Raw genomic sequence first — 18,042 nt, 5'->3', positions numbered from 1 at the left:
GGCGTATTTTTAAATTGACTCGAGTTAAACTTGAAATGAACTTTAATTTACCACTGCGGTCTGTTACTTTTTTGTGGCAATGAAAAGGGAGCATTATTCATTCAGAACGACAAGGACACCCCATTCTCCAGGAATAAATACATCATAACTAGGGCTAAGAAAAAATATATGTATGAACTAAACAACATAAATGATAAAATAAGATCATTACACAGAACTGGAAGCTGCAGGTGTTCATATACACATCCATGGTGACATAACTGTACATCTGCATATATTTGTATATTAATAACAGGATATGACTATGATGAAACACATCAATGTTCCAGTATGAAGGGAAATATCAGACATGCAGTCAAATAATCAATGGCTATAATTTCGTCGATCACTCAGTCAGAGTAACACCAAGCTGATGCTGAAACTGGCTGCCAAATATCTGGCAAAAAAAAATTAGCCCAGTCCATGTTATCTGGGATACAATGTGACATGAAAAGATAGTGGCCACTAGACACATATTGAGAATAGATATAGTAGGTTCATGGTATCGCCTTATGAATACTGGCCCTGAAGAGTATGAATGTATGTTGGTGTGGGAGAGTTTAATATGGTGCTATGACACTACTGTGTACTGGATCAGATGATGTCATCGCACAGGGAGAGGGCTAAACAAGAAATGGGAGACAATTTGTCCTGCAACATCTGTCTGCCCTTCAATTTATTTTCTTTTCAGAACTGGTGCTTGGGACCATTAGAAGACAAAATGTTCAGACAGTGGGAGGAAAGGGGGAGGGGGACTTTCATTCACCCCCAAGTCCTCGACACATTCAGACCTGACTGTGGTTAAGTGTGCGATTTGGCGCCCCCTAGCTGGGAGAGAGAGCAGGGCTGTCCTCTGTGCTGATGTTCACCAGGCATTCACTGGACTTGAGGCTTGCGAGGGACTTGCAGCTGGGAAGGGAAGCCAAAGACCCACACAGGCCAAGCATGGAGGGCGTGTAGTCTTTGCCTGGGAGAAAGGGAACATGAGCAAATGCTGCAGTGCAGGACATTTTTCTCTCAACTCCAGTCCCTGCGGCTCGATGGACCATAATGGTTTTACATCAGGTCCAGCACAAATGAACTGTGCAGCCCCCGAGGTTCCAGGGCTGGAAATGGGAAACTACAGTGATACAGAGATGCTCAGCTCTCACAGAGATCTGTGAATGCAATAAAAAAGTAAAAATGCCAAAAGTATTTAGTTTGGTTACTTATAGTTAAGGTTAGGGCTGGGTACGGGTTAAGGTCGTCATGTTGGGATTTGAGTTTTCCCCATAGAAATGAATGGAGAGTCCCCACAAAGATATAATTACTAACCTCTGTGTGTGTGTGTGTGTGTGTGTGTGTGTGTGTGTCGGTACCTGTGGAGCACCACACATCACCATTCTGGGGCCCATCAGTCTTCTGGGAATCAGAATTCAGGCTCGTCTCGGTGGACAGCTGGTCCAGACTGTGGAAGCTCCTCCTGCCGAAGCCAGAGCAGCACAGACCCGCAGGCAGTGAGCCCAGCTTGCTTCCCCAGCAGGCAGGGTGGCTATCAGGGGCTTATAGCCGCTAACATGTGCCAACGGCAAGCTCTCTGCTACTAGCAAAAAACATCACCATAACAAAACCAAATTGAGAGCTTCTCTCAAAATTTACAGATGGCACGTTCTGGCTTTGCTGTTGGTATCACTAATCCAGTCTTTCTAAGCCCAGTCCTTGGGGACCCCCCTCCACACAGTCTGCATTTTTGGTCTCTCCCAGCTCCCAGCCAATCAACACACACCTGTACCAGGTATTCAGTGTTCTTGATTGGCTGGGAACAGGGAGAGAGCAAAATGTGGACTGCCTTGGGGTGGGTCTCCTGCGGACTGGGTTGAGAACACTACTACTCAATTTTATTACCAACTTGCACAATTTTGAGCCCCAGCCCCCCAGCCCAGGGTTATGCACAGATAGGGTCTCTGGCCTGAAGACACACCTGCGGAAGAGCTTGACATTCTCCTGATTGTTCTGGCTCTGAAGTCGATGCCACTGATTGACCAGCGAGAGGGGCAGCTCCTTGGCCAGGTGGCTGGAGTCGCAGGGGATCAGCGCCGCCCTGTGGCGAACACAGGGAGTGCGGCGGGGTTAGCGGCCGCTACGGCGCGAGGGGGCGGCACGCTCTCATATGCAAGTATGAGCACGTGGGCGGCAGAGCCTGTTACTAGTGCTATTGTTGGCGTGTTCATGTCTATGCAGGTCTGTGTCCATGTTTATAAAAAAGCCACTATATTAAGGGAATATTTATGTTTTTCATAATAGGGCAGTGGGTGTGCCCTTCGCAATGCATTCTGGGTAACCCCCAACTCACAGCTGGGCCTGCAGTTCCAATACAATGTCTTCCAGTTCCTTCTTCTCCTGCTGGCTCTGCTGCAGCAGCTCGTCCAGCCTCACCCCCAGCCGCTTGTTCTCCGTCTCCAGGTTCTTCAGCTGCGTCTCCCGCAAACGCACCAGCTCCTCCAGGTAGCTCTGTGAAAGTCAAACCCGCAGTCAAACCCGTCACCTCCGCCCGTACGATCCGTGAGTCATACAGCGAGGTGACATTTTTCGATTTTGCTGGTCGCAATGCAAGAAGCAGTAATAAACAGAATATCAATATGCAAGACATCTAAATATGGCACATTCAGATATGGACATCAAATAGAAACATCTAAGAGATACTGCTGTGCGACGGGGAGAAGTTACACAGTACTGCGCAAAAGACTCAGGCAGTCAAAGGAAACAATGTTTATATGATCTTCATTATTATTTGATGTCTGTCAAAGTGTATCAGCTTAGCCATTGGAAAATCGCTCCTAAAGCCACCCCAGTAATAGCTTAGTACCATTAGCACACACCGTTAGGTTAACCAATACCTCACTGAGTTATATAAATTATGGAATGGCTGAGGTGCCCCTGAGGAGGGATTTGGGAACTGAAGCGGCGTTCATCTAGCCGTCCAGCAAGATATCAGGAAGTTTTTGGAGCACAGAAGAAATTCTTGTTAATATTTATTTAATTTGCAGTCTTAATTATGTTCTAATGTTAAATTGTTTGTTTTCTCCTGAGCAAATATACACTTAAACAATATCTTTGACTTCCTCAGACTTTTGCACAGTACTGCATATTAGAGCACAGACAGGCACAGTCACACACAGGACAACATATACTGTAGCATGGCACAGTTACATAGAGGAGACAATGAGATAAAGTGCTACACAGTTTTGTGCAGGATTGAGGAAGTACTATAATTCGATACAGTCAGATGCAGCAAGAAACAAGGCATGTTATGTAGTACAGCACAGTCATGCACAGGAGGGAGACAGCACAGTCATGCACAGGAGGGAGACAGCACAGTCATGCACAGGAGGGAGACAGCACAGTCATGCACAGGAGAGAGACAGCACAGGCATGTCAGGCCCAGTTCGTTCAGAACAGTCACACTGAAGATGTAGCAGTCTCGACCTTCTGGGCGTATACGATCTTGAACTTGTGCTCCATCCTGCGACACTTGGTGCTCCAGCTCTCCTCGTCGGTGACCAGCGGGATGTACGGGTGCTCTGGCAGGCTCTCCTCGCTGGCACTGCTGTCCACGCTGTGCCGGTCATCCTCATCGCTCAGGTAGTCGTAGCTGGAGCAAAAGAGAGCTCACTGTCCTCGATGCTCCAATTCCGCCGTCATACCCAATACCATAGTCACAGAAAGACCCCATGATGCTTGGCTGCCCATTTATATCCATTAACGCTGAACACCATTAGTGACATTTCGGTTTAAAGGACTTGTGGGTACACCAGCAGGGGCCTGTATCACGAAGCTGAATCTCTTGTTTAGCCGGATAACTTGTCGGATATAAGGTAGCCTGAGCCAAATTTAAGCAATCCATTTAAAGTCCATTTAAGTCCATTTAAACTGGGGTACCTTAAATCCGAAAAGTCATCTGGCTAAGCGAGAAATCCGGCTTTGTGATACAGGCCCCCAATCCTCTGCTGGGAAATGACCCAAAAACCACAACCATCTGCTGTCCCTGTGTATCACGAGGACCCACTCAGAAATGGGTCAGCAAATGTCACCTCTGCGTGAACTTCAGGTACGGCGTGTAGTCGATCACAGCCCTGGACTTCCCGTCCAACACCTCCCCTTTCAGGCAGAAGCTGTGGAACGGCAGGTGATGGGGAGTTAATGAGACCAGGAAATCCACCACAACAATAACAACAACAACAACAACAACAACAAACAAACAAACATCATCAAACAACACCATCAGCATCAAACAACACCATCAACAACAAGCAACAACGTCAACATATAACCAACAATAACAACATCTCCTCGGTTGAGGGGAATTAAGCAAATGTGCTGAACTTTAAGTGAAGGAATGAGGAAGTCGACACACATGGTGTTTTTGTAAGAGTCATGCTTGACTACTATTTAACACAAATAACTGCAGGTGTAAGGCCACACTGAGGAACTGGAAGGAACTTTAAGGAGATTTAATGAGGTTTTGCTGTTTTGGCAGGACTGTATTATCTTCTTGAATAAAAGATGGGTACAGAACCTGCTTTATATTTCTAATTGCTTTCTAGTTGCATTTCAGTGCCATCGAAGATATGTAGGTCTGTCATACCAACCCATTTTGACATGGCTAAAAAAATCATCTAGAGCACATTTGAATTACACGTTTTTAGCTTGTGTTTACCGGAAGGACATAGAGTAAGATTTTCATTGCATAGTGGAGCTACTGTTCACTGTGCATATGACTCTTGCATCTTTAACCTTTAGTCCAATTGCAGGCTTTATTAACCCGTAACGACTATATTAAGTCTGACATAGATGCATGATGCCTAAATTTCATTCCTGCAGTAAAAGGTACAACATATCTATAGTGATATATTTTAATGAAAATTGCATTTAGGCAGAAGTGAGACTAAAAACCCTACACTGCAGGCTATCTGAAGTCGCAACAACTGTAAATGCGTCCGAGGTGAATTGCGACGGGAGCAGACGTGGCCGGAACCCAGACGCTCAAGCGGGAGAAGGATCCGTTGGCTGCTATCAGTCTCTCACCTGAAGTCTATGGCGCTGAGTCCGATCAACATGCCCGTGAGGACCGTGGCCTCCTCCCTCAGCATGATGGCGCCATCGTCGTAAAACCGCCTGCATCACATGGGGCAGAGTGGGCGGAGCCGTTACAATGCTGATGCTAACACCCATCGCTACCACTGGTCTTCCGGGTCAGACGTTGGGGAGCGATTAGCAACTCTATGCCGTACAGTGTGACTGACGCTGTCCAAGAGCTCGGGTGTCGTGCGGAAGTCACCTGGTCGTCCGGGTGTCCCTCAGGGCGGTGGCCACATACTCCGACAGCCTCTTCTCCATCAGAGCCACTCGAACCCAGGCCCGGCCCTGCAGGAGGAAAGAGGCACTATTCAGCAAACTTGAGGCAGAACTTCGATCATTGCTGCTGCCCCCTCCAAAGACTACTCCCGCATCCCTTTTATTCCCCCTTCTATAATAATGCATATTTTCCGAGCCCCCCCATGTTAATCAACGACGCCCCGCCCCATCTATCCCTCCTCTCGGTCCCATCGCTTCCCCAATTTCCCGGGAAAAACGTTGCTTCAGCTGCATCAGCCTCTGTGAACCGTGCCACTGTTGACCTCCCCGGGCGGGAGTGTTGGTCCGCTGCGACTGGCACCAGTTGGCGACACACGACACGGGGACCTGGGTTCGGGGTTGGCAGCTTCCTCCCACACTGGTCCTTTAGTCCATGATGGGGTCTTTCCGGAACAAAGGGCCACTGTCCCGGGATAGGGCTACGCTATGTCTGGGGTCTGGTTAGTGGCGACGGAGGGGTTGGTGCGTAGCACAAAGCATGCGTTGGATCGTGTGTGTCCCCCACCCATCCCATTTCACCCCACCACATCAACCCACACACCCCCCCCCAAGCTAGGGCCACCCTTGCCTTCGCTCGTGAAGTGCTGATGTTCTCGATGTTCTCGATGCTTGCGATGCAGTTGTTCTGGACCTTGGTGCATGCCAGGCGGATATAGTCCCAGAAGCTGCGCTGCCCGTCATGGCTGAACCAGCTGCCCGGACCTGGCCCAAAATAACATGACTGTCCAAACACTGGAAACACATGACACTCTGGATAATGTGTAGCTTGGTGGAATTTCAAAGTCAACGTCTCAGAGTCAGTCCTTTGCCATGTAAATGCAAATATACAACCTAAAAAAAACCCAATAAACTTTTATGTGATTGGTCAAAAAATGCACAAAATTATCATCTCCAATAATGGACTTCCCTGACTCTCCTGCAAGTCAAAATCGCAAACAGCCCCCCCCACACAATCCGCACACCTGTGCAGGTGTGACATCACCTGCTGTGCTGCCTTTGAAGCGGTGACTGAGAATATGCTCCAAGATGGCGGCAAAGTTGACAAACTCTTCTGAAGAGTCATCGATGGGCTCTGCTGAGTACTTCTCCAGTAAAGTCTTCACGGAGAACCTGTTGGGTGAAGAGGTAGGCACCATGCTCTGAAGGACACATCCAAATGCAATACGCTGTTAAACACACGAGCTCCTGGAAACCTTCTCATTATCGAGTACATCATTGATGAAGTAGACAGTCCAGCATAGCGTTAACTCTACCGCTGTTCACTTAGCAAGTGGTTTTATTTTTGTAGCATGACATGGTGTCACATGGATGCAATATATTTGCTTAAATATGAAGACATATAAGATCATTAAATTATGTTTAACTCTTTTATAATATCAGTAAATGCCACTGTTTCAAGAAAGTCATTGTTTAAGTATTGTAGTTTTTAGTTTTAGGTTCGCCAATATGCTATATGGGGTAAAAAAAACTTTTATTATTCAATATTATTATATATATTTTAAATATATCTATTATTATATATCCATCCATCTTTCTTAACTTTTTATCATCTAGTTATTAGTACAGTGTGTCAGTGTGCTAGAAAGCAATCCCAGAATGCATAGGGCACCCGGTAGAGACTGGCCTCCTGTCCAGGGCAGGAGAAAGCAGGGGAAAACAGTAGGAGAACATGCAACCACCATACATAGAGAGCCAGGAACAGGAATCGAACCCGCAGCCCTGGAGGTGGGAAGCCACAGAACTGACCACTGAATCACCATGCCATCTCAAATTCGGCACCTTCTCTAACAATCCTGCAGGGGGCAGCCTTTCCGAGACCCCTACCCCAGTCTCCACGAGGAAGGTAAATATGCAAATAAATACAGACGTAAACAATCCTCTAAATAAGTAGTGACTGGAATTTCAAGTTCAGACAGGGAGATTAGCACCACGGGGCAAACTGATGTCACCTACAATGGTCTTGTGTCCAACAATGTCGCCTTTAGCCCTCCAATGCTGTTGCCCTGACAACAAGACAATCGGCCCACTGTGCTATCCGGTAGGCGACAAAACCCCAAGGGTTTCTGTGCCCACTCTAGGTCACATGAAACTATCCCAAGCATTTACGGGATCACGTCTCGCTGCTCGACAAATGCGGCAAAACAGCAGACGGGCCCCACACTCTTTGCCTGCCGATCTGATTTACTTCAGGTTGCGGCTGCAGGGCTGCAGAGCAGGGGATTCGGCTGCAGGTGATGCACTGTACGGGAAACCTAAGGTGATGTGAAGGGCTATTTTCCCCCTGCGCGATGGGCAATACCAGCATCACTGAGGGAAAGACCGCCATCAACTTAGGTAGCACCTCCATCAAAAGAGGAAAGACGACCTTCTCCATGGGCACGTCAACCATCAAGAGAGGAACGACCACCATTTCATTCGGCAAAAATACGTTCCGAAGGGGCAAGACCACATCTTCTCTGGGCAAAGCTTCCATCTTCAAGCGCAGGACCACCGCCTAGATGGATCAGACCTCCACTCCAAGGGGCAAGAAGTCCCAGGAGAAGAGCAAAACCTCCGTCCCCAGCGGCAAGACTACCCTCCAGAGGAGCAGGACATCATTCACCCGGGGCAAGGATACCATCCTGAGAAGCAAAACCACCATCACAAGGGGCAAGTCCAGTGTTTTAAGGAAAAAAACTGTAGTCAACAGGGGCAAGACCTCTTTCTCTATGAGCAAAACCACCATCAGCAGGGCCAATACTTCTTTTGTACTGAGCAAAAGCACAGTTGGAAGAGGAAAGATCACAGTATCGGTGCGCAACGTCACCATCACAAGGGGAACGACCGCCATTTCGGTCGGCATAAACATCATCACCAGAGGCAGTAACACTCAATGGCGCATATACTGGGAGTTTCATTCGTAATTTAAGAAGGGGTTTGATTGGCTGATTGGACCCTCTACTGGCTACATAACACACCAAGAAACAGGTTGGTGACACAATCTTGTTTTTGTTGACTTCTGTTGAATTGCATACAAGGAAAAAGTGCCGAAGCCTTATTTACGACGAAATTAATAAAATGAGCAACGGTACGCAATGTTAGCACACGCTGAATGTCAACGTGATGCCGTCTTTTCTCACACCTACAATTATGTGGCAGGATTTAATAGCAAAGGTACTTTTTATCCCTCACAAATGTGTCTGATGCGCTAATCATTGTGGCTGTGAATATATGCAAATTAGCAGCAGTTTTACCTAGAAAAATTGTGCATTTCTCTATATTAAGCAGCGTATGCATACATCTGCGTACCTGTTAATATTTCATTTCCGAAAGGAAAGTGTTGTCCTGTGTCTGTAAATGCGTATGCACATGTGTAAATAGTGTACGCCTCGAGTTTGATCCAAAATGATAACACTTCTTTACTGATGACCAGGGTAATGTCCCTGGGCAATGCTCAGTGTGGAAGCTCATCTTCAGTGCTTGGTAGAATCACCGTGAAAAATGGTTTCGCGGCCTTGACGCAGTAATAAGAGTATAATTAAGCTTTCGTCCCTTTGGGTAACAACTAAAAAAAATTAAAATTAGTCTTTCTTTGGTACCTTAAAAACCAATATCAGTATATACCTGCACTCTGCTGAGAACCTCCAGGCACAAATTTGGGCCTAAAAATGTTTTAAACAAAAGTATTTGTTAGACGCAGACTCTGAATCAAAGCAATGTACAAGTGAGGCAAATAGCTTTAGCATTACAAACTGTCAAGGAATTTCCAAAGCACAAGTGCAGCTAGGCTGAGCTTCCACTGAACGCCGAGGCTCAGGAGTAGGCAGTATTGGAATACTGGAGAAATACATACTCAGAGGCTCAGGAGTAGGCAGTATTGGAATACTGGAGAGATACATACTCAGAGGCTCAGGAGTAGGCAGTACTGGAATACTGGAGAAATACATACTCATCGAATTTCCCAACTTCTCTCCACACAGCTTTTCTCCCTACAGCTGGCACAGTCTGTGGGATCAGCTGGGTTTGTCCATGTTGTCTACGGCTGTTGGCTGGTTACCAAAACACAACAGCAGAGTTACTGCCCCTGCACCGAAGTCCGCCCTACTAGGGACAGATGTACTATTTTCGTTTTGTTTTTTTTTGTTGGAGAGTCGCCATTATAACTACGGGCAGATAAACAAGATGTTTCTCCAACACGACCCACAGGGCGTCGCCAGAGAGATGGACTCAGGACAAGATAAAGAGCAGAATATGCAGTTGGGGTGGACAGCACTCACACCCCGAGACAGTCGGACATCACAGAGGACCAAGGACGCATAATCCTGGATCACGTGGGGAAGAAAAAGCCGAATGAGAGGGTGCACATTCTCAGTAGGTTTCCCCTGGAGTATAAAGTGAAGCAGTGTTTTTGTGATAATGTACGTTTGTGACGGAGGATGATGGAGTAACAGGAGGGCCAGAGTGTTTATAGGTGTTTATAGTTTATAGGTGGTGTTACTGAAAAAGCAAACCAGACTTGGGTTGCTCATGTGATTTAGGGACAAGGTTTCACAGGATGTTGATCGAAAGATTTGGTAATGTTGTATTTAAGTATTTAAGAAACGTAGTAGGTGATCCAAATTAACAGAGATAAAACTGACATAAACAGGTCTGAGAGTAGCCTGGTTGGGCAGACCAGGTTTAGGTGATTTTAACTAATCAGTGAAATCTGCCAAAATTTGAAATCTGCAACAGGTTAGTCGTTATCGGATTTGATAGTACTTTAAAACACCAGAAAAAAAAAAAAAATAATATATGATCCCATCAACAATACTGGCAGAAAATGTATGTTTTGCCGCAAAATTTCTGCCTTATTCACTAGACTGCCTTCCACCATCTAAACTGCTGTTCAGGTAGAATTTAACTCTGTAGCAGTCAGATATTCCCTATATATGGAGATAATGAGGTCAGGATGAAGACTAATGGATTCATCTACTCTGGTGATCTATTGTGAAACCTGAGTCATAGTTCTGTCGGTAACGCCAGTACGGGATTCTGGGATATGCCCTGCCCTCCGATTCAGATAAAAATGAGCAATTCCATTGTCCACAAAGTTCTTTAACAGGTTTGCAAATACTTTGTGTTAAAACCCAAAAAAATAGGACTGAGTGCAAAATGTGGCCCTGGATTCCAGTCAAAGCTTTATTATTTGTTAAATGACAAAACTGGTGTTGAAAACCCTATTACAAGTCTCCTTATTTTCTGTTCACAGTATGTAATGAAACCTTGTATATATAGCCCTTGTCAGGGTGATTTTCCTTATAGATTTTCCTTATAGATTCAATGCTCTGGTCCCAAAGAGAGACAAACACTCCAGCGCTGCTCCCAAGAGAAAGCTTGAGAGGACCCATTATAGCACTTGTCAACACAAAGACACTGCTGATGTTGGTCTTAGAGACAATTCCTGGGGACTCAGCCATTATTTAGGAGATAAATCACAGCCATTGAACACCAATGGAACAGTCACTTGTAACAGATGATACATTAGCATTCAATGGAGCTTAAAAAGCATAGTAGGGGTCCTCAAAGAACCAGATTCCAGAATGCCAGGTACACACAAAGAAGGGGATTAGTGCTTTCTTCACTTGTAGTTCTTGGAGAAACAGCTCAAGTTATGAACTTATGTAGTCTTGAGCTCCTTTGTGGAGTTTGAATACCGCAGGATGAACTTGACTCCACCCTTGTCATTCGTCAGACTCAGCTAAATAAGCATCTCCACATGCTTCCACGTGACCAAGGGTGAATCTCAGTATCAAAAAGGCAAAGACCGTACTTGTGGTCTTAGCAAGACCAGTCTTGCGAACTTGCCATCTAAGAACAAACTTGGGGTGCAATTAATCATGGGATTGGTCTTCGGTGACGATGCAACCGACGTATCCCTGATATTTTGGGCAAGAACGACATCCAGGGGTTTTTGCCGTCCTCTGTACAGCAGGCATTTCGGTTCTACTGGAATTGGTCTTTGGCGATGGAAGATGACATAAAATGGGTACACGAGAACACAATTACGGCCAAGTACGTACATTGAGATTCACCCCAAATGTGGAGCTTCACATGGTGGTGAGTACTGCAGACTTAAAGAGTGGTTTTTCCTCAAAGAGCCATGAGTTTACAGCCAAAGCCTATGACAGCATTACCTTGGAAACGTCACAAGAGTTCAAAGAATGTTAATGACCTTCCATTCCCCATTCCAAAGTGAAGAAATGGTCAATCACAGTTCATAAAGAAATGCTAGCGATCTGTAAGCTGCTGGCCTCTGACTCTGCAGGGGCCCATTATTCGTTAGGATACATTTGCCCTTGAGGGTCATTGCTTTGGAGATACGCGCGTTGTCTGGCATTGAGATCGATGCTCTTAGAGTGCCAGTTCCAAAAAAGTATCCAAAAAACGGTTCGTCGTTAATTTAAGGACAACAAAACCAAACTTATTCAAGCATTCTTAGAAATACGACATTAATTCTGGAGGAAACTTCGGTGTACAGATATGGTGCTGGTATTGGCAAGCTGAACATTTTATTGATGTACTAAAATGCACACACTTTGCAACAACAGAGTACATTTTGATGATGTCAGCATGCATGTAGCATAGAACCCCAGTGAGGGTTTACCTAACTCTACAAACTAACTTGTGATGCTCTAACATTTCTGCTACTTCTCGGGTGAGGTGTGTTGACATCAGAATAAATATAACGCAAAACTAGCCTAGCGTTGTTTGCAGCCCCCACTCTGATGCCCCCTAGTGGATTAGTGTCAGTCATTGATGGATGGAGCTGGTAATATTAACTGGAGATTCCTATACAGTAACACATAAAATCAACTGACATTGGCAGTATACAAATTCAGTGTACAAATGTCACCTGTATAATAAGGTTTGAGATGTTCTTTTGTACAAACTTGTACAACTGCCTTCATACTAGCTCCTACACTTCCCTTGATTTTGTAATTACCTTAAATAACCAAAATGCTTTATGTATTATTATTATTATTATTATTCTTCAAGTCCATTCCTAGAATCAGATTTGAGGACTTGTGTGATATGTCTGCATGTCTTTCTAACTGATCAATCTGGTTTGTATCGTCAGTCGGAGGTTGTGAGTCTGGTTCTGTAATAAACTTGATTTTATAAGAGTTCATGCCTGGATTAATTAGTCTTGGAGCCATGCTTTGCTTTTTAAATAGAAACCAATCCTCCAGATGAAATCAGATAAGCTCGGAGACTCGTATACTAAGACACATTAAAAAAAAAAGCGGAACATTGTATAAGTATTGCTCTTGCATAACATATAAGAGCAGCGGGGGAACAATGCCATAGATCGCAGTGATGTCACTATCAATTGTCTTGTGTGCAACAATATCTCCATTGGCCATTCAACAGTGTTCCCCGGGGAGCAGGACAACTGTTCTACTGTACTGCTATAGAACATATGGAATCCATTCCTCACATTTCAGAGATTGCAACTGAGTTTGAAGCCCCCTGAGACAAATTTGCAAGCACACAGACTCTCTGTGTCTCCCCCCCCACACATGTACACCCACCTCTCGAATTGGATATTATTTTTTTAATATAGACCAACACATACTCTAGTCCAAAACAATACCTTTATTGTTTACAGTAAAATGTTTTTTTGATCCTTGATTTCACATGTTTTTTAGATTGAGCATGTAGAGACTGTGCATATTATCATAACCACACAACCAAACCAACACACTGGAGCCACAGATAGTTACACGACTGCTGTGTTTCCCAACCCAGTCTTCGGGGACCCACATGGTTCACGTTTTTGCTCCCTCCCAGCTCCCTACAAGACAGTCCACGTTTTTGCTACCTCCCAGCTCCCTACAAGACAGTCCACGTTTTTGCTCCCTCCCAGCTCCGAGGACCTGTTTGGGAAACACTACCCTACTGTATTTGTAGTAAATGGTTCCTACGCAAAATGGTTACAAAACAAATCTTGGTGGCATCCACAACGTATCTTGGTGGTATCCAAAAGATTCCCAGAATGATACATAAAAATTTAATTCACCAGGGTAAAGACTCTTGAAGGACACCAAACAGGTAGTAACTTTTCAATTTCAGATCAGATACATTTAGTATCCAATAATACTTTAAATATATCCTCTATGCATCTGTGTATAGAACGCAAGGACCTCTTCAGTTTCATATTTATTTCACAATCTTGCACATTTTCTAGATCCATTTTCATTGACTTTCATCAAGGTCACAGTTTATATGTGTGTAATAAATAACTAAATCACAGAACAATAAGACAGTTTGTCCAACGCAACTTGCAGGTGTCCAGCAAATTAAAAATGGAGGGGAAAAAAAAACAACCATTTATGTGCAAAATCCCAAAGTATCACATTAGGACACGAGAAACAAGCACCTCACACTTGCTTCGGTCCAGTTCTTAATATAGCAAACATTCAGGAACAGTGCCAAAAAACTGGAGTGATGTCACTACCAATCGCCTTGGGTGCAACAATGTCTCCTTCAACCATTCAAGGCTGTTTCCATAGCAACAAGACAATTGGACCACTGTCCCACCCGAAATGCCGTAACACTTGTGGGCAGATTCTGTCCATTTACAGGACACATGGAATCTAGCCTCAGGCCTGTTCGCGAGGGCGTTTCAGTGTCCAGCAAATGAACCACAATACAGAAGGCGCCGATTCCCCTTCTCCAGCGATCAGACCTTTGTCAGGCTGGGGCTGCGGTGTGGCAGAACCCAGCAAGCTGGCACTGAGAGAAAACTGAGTAACACTGCAGGAAGCTCGCCATCTCCATGGGTAACACCGGCATCACCCAAGGGAAAACGGCCATCTCCATGGGGGACTCCTCCCTGACAAGGGACACCACCACCATCTCAATGGGAAACACCACCATCAAAAGAGGCAGAACCACCTCCTCCATGGGGAAATCCAGCTTTAGCAGGGGCAAGACCACCACCTCTTTGGGAAAAGCTAGAATCACGAGAGACAAGACCAGCTTTTCACTTGGGAAACCCAGCAACTCGAAACGCTAACTAGATCCACCAACCAGATGGGCGTAAGAACGACCGATGCAACCTAGGATGGACAACACAACTGCCGAATATGATAAGGGATCAAAGTGCCATCTAAGCCTGGTCTGTAATTTGTGATTAGTGTGGGGTCAAATGTTCAGGATCCTTTGCTTTGACTACAGAGGAAAATACTGTGCTTCAGGTCAGTGCCATCATCTTACTTCAACAGAGCCTGGGAAGTGCTTGCTGTATTCTGCTGATGTATGCTTGAGACACGAAGCACAGGGAGTCATGCTCTGTAGAGAATTTAACACCTAACCGACGCCGTGTGCCTGGAGGCCAACGTTGCTCCCCGTCTTCATTGTGGTTTTAGATACCAAGTAATCGTTTTCGCATCCTTAGCTACTGACGCTTGAGCTTGTGCTGTTACCCTCACACATTTACTGTAATCGGGCAAATCTCATACACCAGGAAGCTGCCAGTTATAGACAGAGGCAGAACTGTACACAAGACGGGGAATCAACTGTCAAAGTATAATAATCGGCTAATTTAGATAAACGGTAAAAGCGTAAGAAGAAGACGGCCGTAAAAACCACGCCCTCGGCCGGGAAGCGAGTCTCTTCGTCCCCGAAAGGAGATGCACGGACCGCCTGGTGGCGACACCAGGACCTCGGTCCATCTGAAGAGAGATTCACTGCCAAGGAGCCCGATAACTCCTGCTACTGAATGCCCATTTTCAGGTGCATAAATGCCACAGTGAGGAGTATAGCATACAGATTATTTTCTGTTCAACAAGTAACTTTACATCCAAATCCCAATGACTGCTACCATTGTTTGTGAAACCCACAGATTATGCACATGTCTGAATAATATATATTTGTTGTTCTGCTAGAATCATTCAATAATATAATGCTAAGCATTGCTAATGCAGCAAAAAAAAAAAAACAGGATATACATGCAGCGTGTTATTCATGTCGTAGTAACGTAATTATTTTAAATGTCTGTTAAGTCTTGTGTCATAAGGTTTTTTAAACGCGTGTCTGTGTTGTGTTCGAGATTCATTTTCTGTGTCTGTTTGAGCTGCTAAAAAAAAAAGGTTGACTTTGTTGATGGTGTTGTAATCTTTTCCTGAAAAGGTGCTGTGCTTTTTATGCTTGTGTGTGCGACCAGATAGGCTAACGCAGGATCTCATTTGGCGCCAGATATCTCATCTGTGCAATGGCATTGTGAGACGCCGAAAGAGCAGACCATTAAATCCCTTCACAAATCAAGGCATGCCCACTTGTATCTTCCCCGATCCTCTGTTATGGCATCCAGCAAAAATAAAATCGAAATCATGTCTTTTTAAAAACACTTACGACCAATGCTGCTTGTAAGAAAGATTTGAAGAGCAGTGCCGCTGAGTTAAATGACATCAGCCACGATGTCCCCTTCAGTGGCGTTACCATGAGCAGAGCACAATTAGTTCACTGTCTTTCCCAGTAAAACGCTCCCTACAGATTATGTGCAAAGATTCTTGACAACTCCCCAAAGAGGACTGGTATTTAAAAAGTTACAACAATTGCTTTCTTCCCATCCCTATGAAAGAAACGCCTTGGCTTTGAGCACTGTGCACGGTGTAAAGGTGTCAAACATCTGCCCAAACTGGTGCTATGACAGATGCTGTATTCTTGTAGCCGATGACGTCTCTACTCCATTTCGCTATATTGTTTTGTTACTGGGAGGGGGGAAATCACTAAAAATAAAGCCATACCAATGTGCTATTCAGTACTGTGTCGTTATTCATGGGACTACCATATATTGACACATGTAAGTATACATAACTAAAGGTGTCTGCTTAGCCTAATTAAGCGATGATTAAGCAATTATTGAATTAAAGAAATTTCCTCCCGGGAGTAATAAAGCGTATATATCTATTAAATTACTAATGTAGCAGTCAACAAGGGGATCCGATTGTGTTCTTGTCCCAGAAGGACGGCTGTAACAGGAACAGCACAACCAGTACCATTCCCGTTTAGTTAAGGGATACATAGGTCGGATGCACACGCCTGCCTGGAGAGAGCAGCCGTGACGAGGCGGTCTGCGCAGATCGGGAGGACGGGCAGGCGTCCAAAGAAGCGGCGGGCAGGCGCACCGCACGTCACCACCCACCATCAAAGCAGATTCCTTCTGCGTTTCATCATCGCGCAACCAAACATAAATGTTTATGTAAATATAACCCACAAACAGTGCTCGTCACGCGCATTTCCCTACATTACTAATTAACTAGGCCTATACGTGCTACATTTTATATAAATGTTTTTTTGCAGAGAGGGTGTTTTTCCCCTTTCTCCAATTTTCCAGCAAAAATCAACATACATAATTTAAACACGGTTATACATATTTCTGCAACACCATATAAGATGTTCGGTAGCCAGTCCCTTAGCTAGCTACCAAAAATGTCCCTCTAGCAGGGCATACACGGGAATAACTAACGTGTAGGATCATTTAAAAACACAGATCTAGGTCCTCACTATAATAAATGTCTGCCCTTCTGTCATCGATGTTATCCGAAAGCATGCTGCCGTCATGGGCATTACCTGCAGACTGTGATGAGATTTTTGCGCTCCACGGCAACGCTCCGAGAAGATGCCTTTTTAGATGACAGACCCATAGCCATTGCTGAGTGAAGACAGCCCGAATCCATCCGGTGCCGGCAGGGAGCCCCCGGTATCCCAGGACACGCAACTCCTCCCTTGCAGCGGCTTTCGGATGCAACGCTTCAAATGAAACCTCAGCTACCGACAGGAGGAACGACGATGCCACTGATGCCACTGTTGAGGGGGGGGGAATAAGGTATACAGAGTGTAAAATTAGCCACCGAAGCTGGTTTCAACTCTTCCTACAGTCAAGCACGATCCCTGATGATTTTGGAACCGCACCTTAGGGATGCGGACCCTGTCACGCGACGGAAACTCGGCTTATTTGAGCACAAGGTAAGAAAGAGAGGTGTTGGATGGGAGGTGGAGTCCGGAGACAAAGTTAATCCCCAGTTGCAGAATGGCTGTTATTTAATCAATCGGCAAACGACATGATCTGTATCATATTGGCATAATAATATGTATGAAATAATATATTTTATATATAGTACTTGGTGACTATAAAAGACTAATTTAATTGCATTAAGTTTTGTATAACAAAACACAAATGAATCAAACTGACTCAACGAATTGCACTGATGCTTACGTAGATACGCAGTGTGCGTTTGCGCGTTTTTCATTTACATTGAACTGTGGCTGAACTTTGTCGTTGCGCCCCACGGACTTTTCTGCAGATTGGTGTAGATGACAGTCGCAAAGGCATAGGCTGATAGTAACCTGCAGAAGCCAGAGTTTGTTGTGTTTTCCTAACAAATCGTAGCTCGGTGACATTGCAAAGTAGGCTAATTTTAATGCAATTGTTTTGAAATTAAATCATTTAGCTAACTTGTCCTATATTTCCTTAGTATTTTATGAGCACTAATAATCATTTGACCATGCAGACGTGAAAGAAATAGAATTCAACGTGAAATAGCTCATATTTTAATATTATATACTTTATTAAGTAGGCAT

At 44.8% G+C, this 18,042-nt stretch overlaps 1 protein-coding gene and 1 long non-coding RNA gene across 3 annotated transcripts; one reads left to right on the top strand and one right to left on the bottom strand.

Annotated features, from left to right (window-relative positions):
* Positions 1 to 4: 4 nt before the first annotated feature.
* Positions 5 to 17,444, bottom strand: rundc3aa (RUN domain containing 3Aa). 2 transcript variants are annotated; one of them, XM_023829199.2, is made up of 12 exons: positions 17,374 to 17,444; positions 17,032 to 17,265; positions 6,416 to 6,543; positions 6,002 to 6,135; positions 5,357 to 5,442; positions 5,104 to 5,193; positions 4,110 to 4,190; positions 3,505 to 3,670; positions 2,372 to 2,529; positions 2,000 to 2,119; positions 1,398 to 1,501; positions 5 to 1,006 (listed from the first exon to the last, which is right to left on the bottom strand). In XM_023829199.2, the coding sequence occupies exons 2-12, from the start codon at positions 17,136 to 17,138 to the stop codon at positions 864 to 866; spliced, it is 1,317 nt and encodes a 438-aa protein (XP_023684967.1). In that variant the 5' UTR covers positions 17,139 to 17,265; positions 17,374 to 17,444; the 3' UTR covers positions 5 to 863. The 2 variants fall into 2 exon arrangements, with proteins under 2 accessions (XP_023684967.1, XP_023684966.1); XM_023829198.2 differs by having other exon boundaries at positions 17,032 to 17,425.
* On the top strand, positions 7,928 to 12,578 carry LOC111852870 (uncharacterized). Its single transcript, XR_002840333.2, has 2 exons — positions 7,928 to 8,400; positions 9,393 to 12,578. It is a non-coding gene; the product is annotated as an uncharacterized lncRNA (long non-coding RNA).
* Positions 17,445 to 18,042: the final 598 nt, after the last annotated feature.

The sequence above is a fragment of the Paramormyrops kingsleyae genome, chromosome 22 (assembly GCF_048594095.1).
Source record: "Paramormyrops kingsleyae isolate MSU_618 chromosome 22, PKINGS_0.4, whole genome shotgun sequence".
NCBI classification, from domain to species: domain Eukaryota; kingdom Metazoa; phylum Chordata; class Actinopteri; order Osteoglossiformes; family Mormyridae; genus Paramormyrops; species Paramormyrops kingsleyae.
The sequence above is the reverse complement of the archived record's forward strand: the minus strand, read 5'-3'. Positions and strand labels throughout refer to the sequence as shown.